Below are 15103 nucleotides of genomic sequence, written 5' to 3'. Positions count from 1 at the left end.
ATTAATAATTACTAATCCCTTAGTTCGAGATCTAGGAGACTGTGTCTGTATGAATAACTTGCGGATTTAGGATAAACCTGGCAACCCTCTACGTCACATAAAAACCGTATCGCATTTCCGGGTTCCAGGTTCAACCATCAACATGCTTGCACCGAAACTAGAAGACGCTCTTACAAAACTTTATGACAGTCTCCGTAAATGTAAATTTAATCATTGCTTAAAATGAAGTTTATAGAAAAGAAAAACATAATCGGACATTCATCCAGCATCCACTACTTCGCATTGCTGCTTCGAGTTCAATTTGAACCATAAATCGTATAACCTGCTGTAAAGATGGAAAGGTATACATCATGGTTTGCAAAGAAACATTTCCTTTTCCCCGCTTCTTTTATTATACGACTCGCTTTGGTAATTTATGGCGACTACCAGGACAGAACCATGGAGGTGAAATACACAGACATCGACTATCACGTGTTTACCGATGCTGCGAGGTTCATCACTCAGGTATCCTCATCAACATAAGCAGACTTGTCATCTCTCATCTTGTATATCGGTATGTGTGGTTGTAGTGTATCAGATATGCAACATGTGACTCGGAAAAGTCATTATTTTCAGATGCAAGGTACCAAAGGGGTTTGATCTATCAAATGTTTGAATTTGATTTGGCATGGACTGTGCAAATCAACACAGTTCCAACAGATCATTTTCAACTGTCTGATTAGACATGTATTAAAATAGAACGAAAATCGAATCATAGAATACCACAATACATGACCGATATGAAAATACAATAAAATACACCTAATAACGCAATACAGTTTTCAATATCATAAAACCACAATACAATACAGATATGGCAATTCATAAAATACAAATACCACTATACATTGATACACATACATCTTACAACCAACGTAGTTGCCACCACAATAATGACACAAGTGATAATGGCTTTTGCTGTACATAATGTGTTTGTGTCGTGTTCGGTGCTGCTGTTGTGTTTTTCACACAGGGCGAGTCGCCATGCAACAGATCAACATACCGTTACGCTCCTGTCCTGGCCTGGATTCTCACTCCCAACATCTACCTGAACTTCACGTTCGGGAAGATCCTCTTCATCCTCTGTGATGTGCTGACAGGCTTGCTCATCTACCAGTACCTCTGCCTGCGGGGGATCAGCTCAGAGGTCCGTTTAAATAAGAGTTGTTCAGATAATGATACCAGTATCAGAAATTACTGATACATAACCCTTCAATAAGAAAAAGTGCTATTAGTAGTTACTGCTCGATGCTGTAGCGGCATATACTCGGTATCGGGCGAGTTCCGGAATCAGAATCGGAAGTAAAAAGAGTATCAGAACATCTGTAATTTAAATTGGTTTGCCGTGGTCAAGCAAGGTGATTTTTGTGTAGTACGCTACTTTACACAGCCACAGCCACAAAAGGCTTTTCCTAGAAGAATCATGATGAATGATGAGAAGAATCTCATCAATCAGGATCTTTCTTGATGATGATAGGGAACAACCAACTCTTTGTTATTTAATTTTTGATCTGTCACCAGTTTGCGTGTCGTGTCTGCTCCCTGTGGCTTCTCAACCCCTTGCCCATGGGCGTCTCCAGCCGGGGCAATGCCGAGTCCATACTGACGGCCCTAGTACTGTGTACACTGCTGTGTCTAGAAGGTGGGTTGGACTCAGAGACAACCTGTTGTTGACTTGCATACTGTAAATGGAAGACATGGTTGAGTTCACACCATCAAAGTCGAATTGTTTACACCAAGTCCACAGTTTAACCAGTGGTGGGTAGAGTACTGAAAAACTATACTCAAGTTAAAGTACAATTACTTCCTTCAAAATCTACCCACTAAAAGTAAATCTTCCAATTGGAAAACCTAAGAGTAAAAAAGTACTTTGTTACAAAGTCACTCAAATTACAAGTTGCTTCACATTTTTGTACTGCAGTGCTTGGATCAGTGAAAAAGACATAACGTGTGTGTGTGTGTGTGTGTGTGTGTGTGTGTGTGTGTGTGTGTGTGTGTGTGTGTGTGTGTGTGTGTGTGTGTGTGTGTGTGTGTGTGTGTGTGTGTGTGTGTGTGTGTGTGTGTGTGTGTGTGTGTGTGTGTGAGAAAGATGTACTCTTAAACATTTCTTCATTGTGTGTATTGTTTATTAAACATATATACAACAGTACATACAACAAAATGTATTTCATGTCATTTCAAACAAATTGACACGCTAAAAATGTAAATAGATTTCAGCTCTTTGCATATGTCAAAAGGCAAGAGCTTTGTAGGAACACTGCCCAGGATGGATGGGTTAGCTGATTGGCCATCAGATTTGTCTTGATGCGATTCCCAAAGTATGAACTATAAATAAAAAGGCTTTTGTTGTTACAGTACCATTACTTTGCGTTCTTTGACATGATTTGTGCCTCAGGAATGTTATAATAATCACAATCCAGGAGACTCTTTACCCAGTATAATTCCCAAAGAAGGGAGTATCATTTCCAGAGAAGAGTAGCCCCAAAGCTTCATCAAGTCCATTGTTGTCCAAAATTCACTATCCACTCCTTAACTCTAATTCAACATCACGTGTATACGGTGTATTTCATTGTTGATCATGCATTTACATTTGTAACTCATGTGTATCTCCTGCATTATCTCTCATCGTTGACTGTAGTTTATATTTACATTGCAATCATTGATGTTGAAATAAATCTAAGTATCACACCAACACTTTTTTTTTCAGTTCAAGTTTAACTAAACTGGAAACAGTTTAGTGTGTGTGTGTGTGTGTGTGTGTGTGTGTGTGTGTGTGTGTGTGTGTGTGTGTGTGTGTGTGTGTGTGTGTGTGTGTGTGTGTGTGTGTGTGTGTGTGTGTGTGTGTGTGTGTGAGATATAGATGACACTATTTGTTCCTCTCTCCTTTCCAAACGGATGCTGACGCCTGTGCTGACGCTCTCCCCCTCAGGCGGAGTTCGATGATCTATGTTTTATAAATAAAGGTCTACTCAGAAACTAAACTTGTATTCTGAATAGACTTCTAGTTGTATTAGTGGTTTTCTGAGTTTTCAACTCTGGTTATTTGCTGCTCCCTTCATGATTAGCTGCAAATCACTCACTACATGGTAAAAGGTAAAACGATTCACAGCTGCCTATTGTATTTGGATAGACAGTTGGCACACATAGAAAATCTTAGTATAAAGCATTGTGTAGTATCCTTTCAAACAATAAACCGTTACCTGCGTAAGGTATTTTCCCCAATCGGCTTGCCGTAGAACTCAAAACCCAAAGACAATTCAGGAAGTAGGCCTACTCTTTGGCTTTGGCCAAAAATTGCTTAGGCTTGAGCAAAAGTTTGTGGGCGTTTCCGAATACCATCGACATTATCTATAAAGACTCTTCTCTTACCCATACTGGTCGCTTGTCAAGGACAGGAACACACTGATTGGTATGCCGTTGAAAGAGTAATCCATGGCTTTAAATATTTTTAAGTTTGGTTTATTTATTATGTTTTTTTGGATTGTTTAAAGTTAGTGTGTAAGTGTGTCGCAGTTTGAATACATGACAAATAACAACGTTAGATCAGAATAGGTAACACTTCCTGACATGTGAAATGCTGAAGTAATATAGCCTATTCAAAACAATTACTGAGGCTTGCCACGTACTTTGGCTGGAGTGAGACTGCAAAATATCAGTGGACGCGCGCGGCGAACATTTTTGACAACAGTTAACCATATTTTTACTCCTTTATCCAAGTTTATTTTAATGTGCAAAGTGACAATGAATTCCTCAATAAAATTTGCAAAAGTTATAACAATAAAAATAGAATAACCTTTTGTCAAGGTGCGCGGTCGGTCCGAATAGATATATAGAGAGATCTACCGAGGATGTTTCCTATATATTCTGTGGTCTAGCGAGTGATCAACGAACGGAAAAAGGTTTTTGTTTTTTTGGGCTATTTTGCTATGGGCTATTTCGCATGACATGAGCGTGAGATTGATGCTGAAATGTGTCACGCAGGATGCGTTTGCAAGCTTGTTCACTTTGCAATGTTGCAAATTGAAATGTCAGCAGTACGTTTGTAACAAGGGCTATTCAAATGATGGTATCAAGGAAAACTTCGCACTGTTCACTTGTATGCGTTTTTTCTTGTGTTCCTCTTCCTCTGTTATGTTTGACCTACAGGGCATTTTGTGAATTCCGGACATAATGGATACAACACAGTTAATGTTTCATTATTCTCCCACGTTTCTTTCTTTGTATCAGACACAATGGCATCCTCAACCCCTTTGACCGAGGCCAACACCACCTTTACCCTGGCCTTGCTCAAAAAGATCACGGAGGAAAACATGTCTGGCAATGTCTTCTACTCTCCTCTCAGCATCTCTTCGGCCTTGGCCATGGTGCTGCTGGGTGCACGGGGGAACACCTCCACACAGATGTCAGAGGTATACACGCACGCACGCACCATTCGAAGTGGGTGTATTCTGAAAATTATGTTGAGTTCACATCTAACCAATTACACAGTAAATGTATGGGTTTATTCCATAAGTTAAGCGTAATTAAGTTGGTAAAGGCATATCGCAACATTCTTGTTGAGTACGGTATAATAGCGTTAATGAAACAAGCGAAATAAAACATATTTATTAAACATGTTCCCAAATGGAAGGGACAATGGGGGTAACGGGGGATTAACTGTTAGTGCGGATGACGATTTCCCGTATCATTTACGTTTTACTGTAACAGTCGATGCAAGCTCTTAAACATCAAGGATGCTGAACAGCATGCTTAACAGTATGTTAAAGTAGATAAAGTAGAGTATTAATGCAGTACCATTCTTGAAGCCAACAAATGCCCTTAAATTCTGTGGCTAGTGTGCATATAAATTGTTTGTATGGATCTTGTATTTTCTCTTACCTTGGATTGTGCTAAGTTCAGGTGTCTTGTACAATCGTGGGCTTAGACCTTGGTGTATGGACGTGTTCTCTTTCTAGTTGGCTTTCAGAGCTTCCCTCTCCTTATCTGACGGTTGTAAAAGAAGCCATGTGTGCCTCAGTGTAAATGTATGAAAAGAAAAAGAAAGACTGACAGAGAAACGTATGTGATGATGAATGCAAGGAGGGGCTTTGAGTCACCGGAATCCTCCCGAGGAGTTGAAAGGAGTAAAACACAGTGACCGACATTGGTCCTTAACAGGGCCGTCGCACCAAATTCTGGGACGTGGCCTGGCGGCATTTTGCCACTGAGCGCAGTGTGCGGCTCCTAGCCACTAGGGGGAGGTAGAAAAGTCTAAAGATGATTATTTATTTTTTTATTCCCATGGGCCCCCCTCTGCCTTGGACCCCCCCCCCACAGCTGTCCCCTTACACCCGCAGTACGACGGCCCTGGTCCTTAACCTGTCCACCAACATTGAGGGTTGAACACACCTCAGCCTATTGACAGGGTATTTTCTTTTTTTTTCACATGCATGTGTGCTTGCAAATACTCCTGAGCAACCACACACACACACACACACACACACACACACACACACACACACACACACACACACACACACACACACACACACACACACACACACACACACACACACACACACACACACACACACACACACACACACACACACACACAAGCTGGCACACTGTTGAACTGCACAGCCATCCTCTTGACCTTAACAATTTTTTTGCATGTTAATGCATGCTTATAAATAAACACAGACACACCACACACAGTGTGCACACAGCTGCCTTCCCCAGCCGTCCTCGTGACCACAAGTCCCTGCCGAACCCCCCCAGGTGCTCTGCTTCTCTGAGGCAGAGGGACCCCAGCAGCAGGCTCTTCCAGCACTGGCACAGATGCAGATGCAGCAGAGGGCGCCCACCACCTTTCTGCCACCGTTTCTGCTCAAGAGGATGGTACCAGGAGCCAAAGCCTCAAACGGGGCCATTTTGGATGTTGTCGCTAGCTTAATTAAGTTACACTAACAGTTGGCTTGTCAGGGTCTTTTGGAGTCAACAAAAGGGTTATTATCCCCAGGGAAATAACATGGCTCCTTCTTCTCTTCCGTTGCACTGCTATGACGTTGTGCGCATGTCTTTTAAACGGGCTGCAGGTCAAGAGGCCAGAGAGCCAGTGGAGAAGTTCTGGGATGTTATGAGATGCGATGGGATGCTGTGTAACAAGGCTGCTTCTTTACTAATGGGATACCTTCATTCCCAATGCGGGACTTGTTGAGTGTGTATGCTGTGTTTGACTGTTGTTTAATTTCTTTCTTGCCGTTTCTGTAAGAAAAATACTAGAAGCGCTAATCGTTGTTATTGCTCGACCGATTGAGCTGGTGAAGACTTCAGACTCACCTATGCTACTGCCTTAGAAGTGTACAAAGCAAGATGTTTATTATGCCATACCTCTTCTAAATAATATATTTACATATGTTTACATATTTCTACAATTTCCCTCTCTGTCATTTTCCTCAAGGCTAGCAAATGTTTGACTGTGCCTTGCCTATGTGGGCTCTATCAAAGTACATGGCAGTAGCATTACATTTCTTGCTGCTACTTACTACGTTCTAATCTGTTTTGTGTGAGCATTCGGGTGGTGGAACGCGGTTGTACATCATCTTGCTGGTGGACAGGGGAAGCGGCAATCTCTCCCGCAACCTCTCCTCTCTCAGACAGTGGTCTTACGTTGTGTTTCTCCCCCTCCCCTCCCCTCCCCACACACATACTCTGTACGATGTAGGCGCTGCAACATCAGAAGGGCGAAGAGGACATCAACGCCAGCTTCTCCAAACTGCTGAGCGAGCTGAACAAGCCAGACGCGCTGTACTCCCTCAGTCTGGCCAACAGGCTGTATGGAGAGAAGACTTACCAGTTTGTTCAGGTGAGGATTAAATATCAGGAATGCAGTTCTATTCTTCTTTTCTGTACAGTAATTCAAGGTATGGTAGGTATTTTGTCTTTATTTTTACTTCTCATTTCTACTCGTAATTAGTTAACACTCAAAAAACTGTTCAGTCCGGTTTTACGTCTGCATATTCATGCCTATGTGGAATCAGAACACAACTCAGAGACGATAAATGATCATATTTAATTGTTGCCCAGCACTAATGGCATCATTGATGAATGATGGCATGAATACGTCAATAAAAAGAAAAAGTGAGAGGCCCATCATCTCATCATGTGACTTTCCATACATGACCTGGACCTATTTATCCTCCATTTATAGGTATTATGCAATTGATTGTGTTATGCTACATTTGGGGGATTGGTTGAATGTTTCCAGGAGTTCCTGGATGAAACCAGGAAGTACTACCAGGCAGACCTCCAGTCTGTGGACTTCCAAGCCAAGGCAGAGGAGGCCAGGGTGGAGATAAACACCTGGGTGGAGAAACAGACACAAGGTGGGACACTAACACACATATGCAAACAAACACACATACAGTGTGTATGTGTGCGAGTAGTACGTGTGTCTCTTATTGTGTTATCTTGAAGTCGCAATGTGTTACATTTCAACTAGTTGGTAGTTTAAAGCTACCCTGACAATGTTATCAATAGTGGTTTCAATAATCTTATTATGTTATACCTGATATAAAATAAATTATTTAAATTCTAGCCAGCCTATACCTCTCTCTTGGTTTACATGAATCTTTTGACACTCAAAAAATCCCTCCTACTCACACCACCCAGCCAGCTGAGCTATGCTAGTTTGCATCCCTCAGTTTCCCATCCAGTGAGTGAACAGAACCCTGTTATTGAGTTTTAGCATTCTGAACGTCCCCGTATACTCACTGGGAGGGGTTCATTCTTACACATTGCGACCTTACACATTGAATTGGAAGTTTCCAGCAAAATGCTACATTTTCTTTCCTTCTTTTGATTCTTCGTCTTTGTTCACCTAGATAAAATCAAGGACCTGTTGGTACCTGGTGTGGTTGACTCACTGACCAGGTTGGTGCTGGTCAACGCCATCTACTTCAAGGGAAAGTGGGACGAGCCGTTCAAGAAGGAAGCCACCGAGGAGACTGCCTTCAAACTGAACAAGGTAGCGCTGCAAGACCGGAGCCAAGGGTGGGCCAGTTCACCACTGCCATCTTGGCACTGACACCCACCACAACTCAACCTAATGGTTGCAGATTGCAGGCTATGACTTGCAACAGCCAGCCCTCCATGCCTGGGAAACGTTATAGTGTCCGGTTGGTATTTGAGTCAGAGATGTGGAACATTGAGAGAAGTTTATATTTCATAAGAAGCTTCAGGTGTCTGCGAAAAGGGGGATAAATATGTTTGGTGAACAGAGAATTGATCTCCATACATCTACTAAGAAACATAATTTCTGTTTTGTCTAAGCGTTCATCATCCTTGTGATTAGAAAGAGACATACGGCAAGCCACACCTTAGATCAGATCTTATTGACCGGCGTGTGCAATGTCAAGACTAGTCAAGTCAAATATGTTTGACCTGTGTTTAGTTACAGTTACAGTCCCAAAGGCCTTCGCAGGCCATATAGTTATGAAACCCTCTAACCTTAGCAATCCAAAGAGGAGCAGAAACTCCCTTAAATGGCAATGCAGGAGGCAGGCTACCTTGATCGCATACTATGGATCAAATTAGCAGAGGACAGTGCACGCATATTGCTTCTGTACAGTTTTTCTTTGGACCAACAACCCGACCATTTGCAATCTCTACAAAACCAAGATTTCCATTTGTTTTCACTTGTTGTAGTTCATTCTAATTTCGGGGGATGCAAGGCTTTTAAAATAGCAGCTAGAATCCCTTGAGGAAAAATCCATGAGCATGGCAATATGTGTTTTCTTTTAATAGATATGCATATATACATTAATATACACACATTTCTTTCAATACATATGCTGAATGCACATAAGAAAAATGCATGCAGTAGCCACCTCCCAATTACCTTATATCATTATTAATATTATAAATAAGAAATATATATTATGAATGCATAACCCTGCTCGTCTTTTGTTTTACCCTCAGAATGACACTAAGCAAGTGAAGATGATGTACCACAAAGCAAGGTTTCCTCTTGCCTTCATCCCTGAGGCGAATTGTCGGGTAACCCCATTGTACTATTTAAACTATCAGTGGTTATCAGCCGAATATTCAGTGTTACTTGTTCAGCTAGGTTTGTGGTGCAACAAGCTCATTCTTTATTATCTGTAACTTATGCAATCCTCTTTGTTTCAGAGTAATTACAATGTCATACTGGGCACTGATTCCATACATTTTATTTAAATTAAAAAAATATATGTGTTAAAGGGCCAAGGCATATTGTACGGGATCCAGTAATATGCACTTTTTAATGTGTTGTTGAAATTGGTTTTTACATCCTGACAGCAATAAATAACTTATGGGCAATGAAAAAGAAGCGAAAAAAAAACGAATTCTGTATCTGCTATAAACCTGTTAAAATGCTTACCAATCGGAGACACTGTACCCGAATCTAAAGAACCAATCACAAGCCTGCGCGTTCTCTCCCCTCTGTGTACGAGCCTGAGCCGGCCTGAGCGCGTTCACGGAGGGCAAAGAAAGCGTTGTTGTCATAGTAGTTCATGACAGTGGACTAGTGAGCCTACAACGTTTACTCAATGGAAGAGAAACAACTGAAGTTACCACTGCCACCGTTACTTGCCCCGGTTCATCCTTTTAAAAAGGCAAGAAAAAGAAAGACAGAAACTGAAAAGGCAGCAACAAAAAAGAAGTTGGAGACTCTCATCTCATCTCATTTTCGTCCGCTTATCCGGGGTCGGGTCGCGGGGGGAGCAGCTCAAGCAGGGGGCCCCAGACTTCCCTTTCCCGGGCCACATTAACCAACTCTGACGGGGGGATCCCGAGGCGTTCCCAGGCCAGTGTTGAGATATAATCTCTCCACCTAGTCCTGGGTCTTCCCCGAGGCCTCCTCCCCACTGGACGTGCCTGAAACACCTCCCAAGGAAGGCGCCCAGTGGGCATCCTTACCAGATGCCCGAACCACCTCAGCTGACTCCTTTCTAAGCAAAGGAGCAGCGGCTCTAATCCGAGTTCCTCACGGATGGCTGAGCTTCTCACCCTATCCCTAAGGGAGACGCCAGCCACCCTTCTGAGAAAACTCATCTCGGCCGCTTGTACCCGCGATCTCGTCCTTTCGGTCATCACCCAGCCCTCATGACCATAGGTGAGGATAGGAACGAAGATCGACCGGTAGATCGAGAGCTTTGCCTTGCGGCTCAGCTCTCTTTTCGTTACAACGGTGCGGTAAAGCGAACGCAATACCGCCCCCGCTGCTCCGATTCTCCGGCCAATCTCACGCTCCATAGTACCCTCACTCGCGAACAAGACCCCGAGGTACTTAAACTCCTTCACTTGGGCTAAGGACTCGTTTCCTACCCGGAGTAAGCAATCCATCGGTTTCCTGCTAAGAGTCATGGCCTCAGATTTAGCGGTGCTGATCCTCATCCCAGCCGCTTCACACTCGGCCGCCAGCCGATCCAGTGAGTGCTGAAGGTCACAGGCCGATGATCCCATGAGGACCACATCATCTGCAAAAAGCAGTGACGAGATCCTCAGACCACCGAACTTCAACCCCTCCCCACCAAGACTACGCCTCGATATCCTGTCCATGTATATCACAAACAGGATTGGTGACAAGGCGCAGCCCTGGCGGAGACCAGCACCCACTGAGAACGAAACTGACTGGCTGCCGAGAACACGAACACAGCTCTCGCTTTGGGAGTACAAAGATTGGATGGCCCTGAGGATAGACCCCCTTACCCCATACTCCCGCAGCACCTCCCACAGTTTCTCCCGGGGGACCCGGTCATACGCCTTCTCCAGATCCACAAAACACATGTAGACCGGATGGGCATACTCCCAGGCCCCCTCCAGGATCCTTGCGAGAGTGAAGAGCTGGTCCGTAGTTCCACGTCCGGGGCGAAAACCGCATTGTTCCTCTTCAATCTGAGGTTCGACGATCGGCCGAACCCTCCTTTCCAGCACCTTGGAGTAGACTTTACCAGGGAGGCTGAGAAGTGTGATACCCCGGTAATTGGCACACACTCTCTGGTCCCCCTTTTTGAACAGGGGAACCACCACCCCGGTTTGCCACTCCTTTGGCACTGTACCCGACTCCCACGCGATGTTGAATAGGCGTGTCAACCATGACAGCCCCTCAACACCCAGAGCCTTTAGCATTTCTGGCTGGATCTCATCAATCCATGGGGCTTTGCCACTGCGGAGATGTTTGACTACCTCAGTGACCTCCACCAGGGAAATTGACGACGAAACACCATCAACCTCGAGCTCTGCCTCCAACATAGAGGGCGTGTTATTCGGATTCAGGAGTTCCTCAAAGTGTTCCTTCCAACGTCCGACAACCTCCTCAGTTGAGGTCAACAGAGTCCCAACCTTACTGTACACAGCTTGGATGGTTCCCCGTTTCCCCCTCCTGAGGTGCCGGATAGTCTTCCAGAAACACTTTGGTGCCGACCGAAAGTCCTTCTCCATGGCCTCTCCGAACTTCTCCCACACCCGCTGCTTAGCCTCCGACACGGCAGCAGCTGCAGCCCTACGGGCCTGTCGGTACCCTGCAACCGAGTCAGGAGTCCTCCAGGATATCATATCCCGGAAGGCCTCCTTCTTCAATCGGACGGCTTCCCTGACCACCGGTGTCCACCACGGTGTCCGAGGGTTACCGCCCCTTGAGGAGCCTAAGACCCTGAGGCCACAGCTAGCCGCCGCAGCTTCAGCAATGGAGGCTTTGAACACCGCCCACTCCGGCTCAATGCCCCCAACCTCCACAGGAATGCCAGAAAAACTCCGCCGGAGGTGTGAGTTGAAGATACCTAGGACGGGGGCCTCCTCCAGACGTTCCCAGTTCACCCGCACTACTCGTTTGGGCTTACCAGGTCTATCCGGAAATTTCCCCCATTCCCTGATCCAACTCACAACCAGATGGTGGTCGGTTGACAGTTCCGCCCCTCTCTTTACCCGAGTGTCCAAAACATGCGGCCTCAGATCAGATGACACGATCACAAAATCGATCATTGATCTTCGGCCTAGGGTACTCTGGTACCAGGTACACTTATGAGCACCCTTATGTTCGAACATGGTGTTTGTTATGGATAATCCATGACTAGCACAGAAGTCCAATAACAAATGACCGCTCGGGTTTAGATCAGGGAGGCCGTTCCTCCCCACCACGCCTCTCCAGGTGTCTCCATCGTTGCCCACATGGGCGTTGAAGTCACCCAGCAGAACTACGGAGTCCCCTACTGGAGCCCCATACAGGACTCCATTCAGGGTCTCCAAGAAGGCCGAGTACTCTGAGCTGCTGTTTGGTGCATACGCACAAACAACAGTCAGAGTTTTCCCCCCTACAACCCTTAGGCGCAGGGAGGCGACCCTCTCGTCTACCGGGGTAAACTCCAACACCGCGGCGCTCAGCCGGGGATTTATGAGTATCCCCACACCCGCCCGGCGCCTCACGCCCTTGGCAACTCCGGAGAAGAATAGAGTCCAACCCTTATCCAGGAGTACGGTACCAGAGCTGAGACTGTGCGTGGAGGTAAGCCCCACCAGATCTAACTGATAGCGCTCCACCTCCCTCACAAGCTCCGGTTCCTTTCCTCGAGACTGCTCAAGGAAAAACGAGAATAAATATTGGATTAGCTTTTCAGCGATGGCCACAGCTGAGGGAGTTGAATGGCCTGAAAAGTGACGCAATGGTTGCCGTTCAAGTAACCCGTAAGCAGCAGAAGCGCTCGTGCACGGCTCTGTGTCGAGGGGTGGGGGCTGGGAGTCCTGAAGGGTGGGGGAGGAGTTAAACGGAACTCCGAAGAGAAGCTAATTTCAAATCATGCTAGCTCTCTCACATCGTACAGTATAGCTTTAATGTATGATATCCATTTGTTGAGAAATCCAACGCACACCAATTCTTAATAGCTTTTTCGAGGTGCTGGTGACGGTATCGTGTACGGGATAAAGACAGGTTCAGAGAAACCGCACACTCTTGTTCAGATGCCGAATAATATTGTAATGAACAACGTTTCGGCCTGAGGCCTTTTTTAAGTTTCATTTGATAGAAAAATCTAGAAGATAGAAGATAGAAAAATAATATCCAATCATTTTTCTATCTTACTATTTTTCTATCTTGAGAAATTGCTACAAACAGTTTCCTTTGGGATTAATACAATACTCTGAATGTGTTGGTAAAGATCCTGGAGCTGCCCTATGAAGGCAAAGAACTCAGCATGCTGATCTGCCTGCCTATGGAAATTGAGGACGGCACCACCGGCCTGGAGAAGGTAGGAACAGTGCAGAGAGGTACACGCAGTAAAAAGAACGACCGGTGTACCAACTGTAATGTCATCGTTACCCAGAGAAAAACATCTCCCTCCCCCTTCCCCTTCCCCCTCGAACTGAGAGCCAATCATCTTTTTTTATGTCATAGTGAATTCGAGCTAAAGCAGGTGGCTCACTTGCAATGGAATCAGACCCCACACGCTAACAGTCAAATCAACCACCGATTTTCTTCCTTCAGCTGGAAGCGATGCTGACCTACGAGACCTTCATGGAATGGACCCGGCCCGACAGGATGGGCCGGAGGGAAGTCAATGTGGGCCTGCCGCGATTCAAGATGACCCAGACCTACGACATGAAAGACCTGCTGGTCAGCATGGGCATGGTGGACGCCTTCGACCAGGGCCTCAGTGACTTCTCTGGTAGGGACCACACAGCCGGATCGCGTGATCCAATTGTATTATATATCTTAAAAATACACTATTGGAAGGGACCATATTACGTTCTTTAAAAAAAGGTGAATTGCCAATTTGCTTGATACTATAAGCACAGTATATATATATGTAAATAACTTATAAGTTAACTTAACAATAAACACGGCAATAGACACATTTAGCTACATTAGAGATTTGTAAAAAAAAAACTAAATATTCAATAAACGGCTGCCACTGCCCGGGCTGCTGAGCACACAGTCGTGAATGATAAACTCGTTCAGCGCCAGCGGTAGTGAAACACTCCCACAGCCCCCGTATCAAGTGTGCTAGAGAGCTCCACACCCCCTCAACACCTCCTCCTCTCCGATAGGCATGTCCTCGGCCAACGACCTGGTGCTGTCCAAGGTGGTCCACAAGGCCTTCGTGGAGGTCAACGAGGAGGGCACCGAGGCCGCCGCCGCCACCGCTGGTGGCGATATGATGTGTTGCCTCATAATACCCCCCCGATTCGTCGCCGACCACCCCTTCCTCTTCTTCATCCGCCACAACCCCAGCAAGAGCATCCTGTTCACCGGCCGCTACAGCTCACCTTAGTGATGGCTGAGGGTGGGGGGCGGGGGGGGGGGGGGGGTGGACACGTGTCTGTGAGAGCCTCCAATGTGAAGCGCACAGCGCTTGCCTACATTCATTAAGCGTTCACTTGTCTTTTAAACTGGAGGAGACCTGCCTTGATCAGACCGGGTTGTTGCTGCAAAGCTTTGAAATGTACTTGTTTTTAGTATCGAGGTAACTCATGTTGGTGGTATGCATTCACATCCAGTTAATTGTTGTGTTAACACTGAGTGGAACCATGGATTTACACACTAGCCTTGCGCTGTATACCCCCGGTTTGTTACTCTCCAGCCTTAGGTCACCCATATGTAGGCCCATTCTAGGCTGCTTTAAGTCCTCCACATAAACTCCTTTACTGCAGTAGTTCAGTCAGTAATGCAGTTTACTTTTCTCTCACATGCTAGGTTATGTCATTAACCGTGGGAAACCTTTATTTTAAGTGTGTGAATTTGTTTGGCTTACAAAGACAAAGACTAAACAAACGTACCAAAAAATTATGAAATACATTTTTGGTGGTTAGTTTCTATGACCTTATTCCCCATAATAAATTGCTTTTTTTTTTATACACTCGAATATGTAACTTTTTAATAACTAATAAGAAAAACATGCTGCAACATTTTGATTTTTGTATTGACTAGGAAATAAGTAATAATAATCATATATGATCAAGCTACGAAAAACAAATCAATATTCAGACCAAGGCTGATTAATAATTACTAATCCCTTAGTTCGAGATCTAGGAGACTTTGTCTGTATGA

General features: G+C 45.0%; 1 protein-coding gene across 3 annotated transcripts; it reads left to right on the top strand.

Moving 5' to 3' along the window:
• Positions 1-109: 109 nt before the first annotated feature.
• On the top strand, positions 110-14910 carry LOC115536989 (leukocyte elastase inhibitor). 3 transcript variants are annotated; one of them, XM_030348528.1, is made up of 12 exons: positions 110-504; positions 1013-1186; positions 1561-1681; positions 4267-4448; positions 5800-5919; positions 6746-6886; positions 7289-7406; positions 7905-8047; positions 9001-9078; positions 13215-13304; positions 13541-13721; positions 14104-14910. In XM_030348528.1, exons 1-12 carry the CDS (start codon positions 334-336, stop codon positions 14325-14327), a joined length of 1743 nt encoding a protein of 580 aa, XP_030204388.1. In that variant the 5' UTR covers positions 110-333; the 3' UTR covers positions 14328-14910. The 3 variants fall into 3 exon arrangements, with proteins under 3 accessions (XP_030204388.1, XP_030204386.1, XP_030204387.1); XM_030348526.1 differs by lacking the exon at positions 5800-5919 and having other exon boundaries at positions 112-504; XM_030348527.1 differs by lacking the exons at positions 110-504; positions 1013-1186; positions 1561-1681; positions 5800-5919 and adding an exon at positions 3299-3448.
• Positions 14911-15103: the final 193 nt, after the last annotated feature.

Source organism: Gadus morhua, chromosome 23 (assembly GCF_902167405.1).
Source record: "Gadus morhua chromosome 23, gadMor3.0, whole genome shotgun sequence".
Taxonomy (NCBI): domain Eukaryota; kingdom Metazoa; phylum Chordata; class Actinopteri; order Gadiformes; family Gadidae; genus Gadus; species Gadus morhua.
Note: the sequence above shows the minus strand (reverse complement) of the source record. Positions and strands in the feature narration are given on the sequence as shown.

Coding starts and splice junctions, on each gene's coding strand:
- LOC115536989 (XM_030348528.1), top strand. CDS start 334: ATGGAAAGGTATACATCATGGTTTGCAAAGAAACATTTCCTTTTCCCC. Junction 1,187..1,560: donor TGCGGGGGATCAGCTCAGAG/GTCCGTTTAAAT, acceptor ATCTGTCACCAG/TTTGCGTGTCGTGTCTGCTC. Junction 7,407..7,904: donor GGTGGAGAAACAGACACAAG/GTGGGACACTAA, acceptor TTGTTCACCTAG/ATAAAATCAAGGACCTGTTG.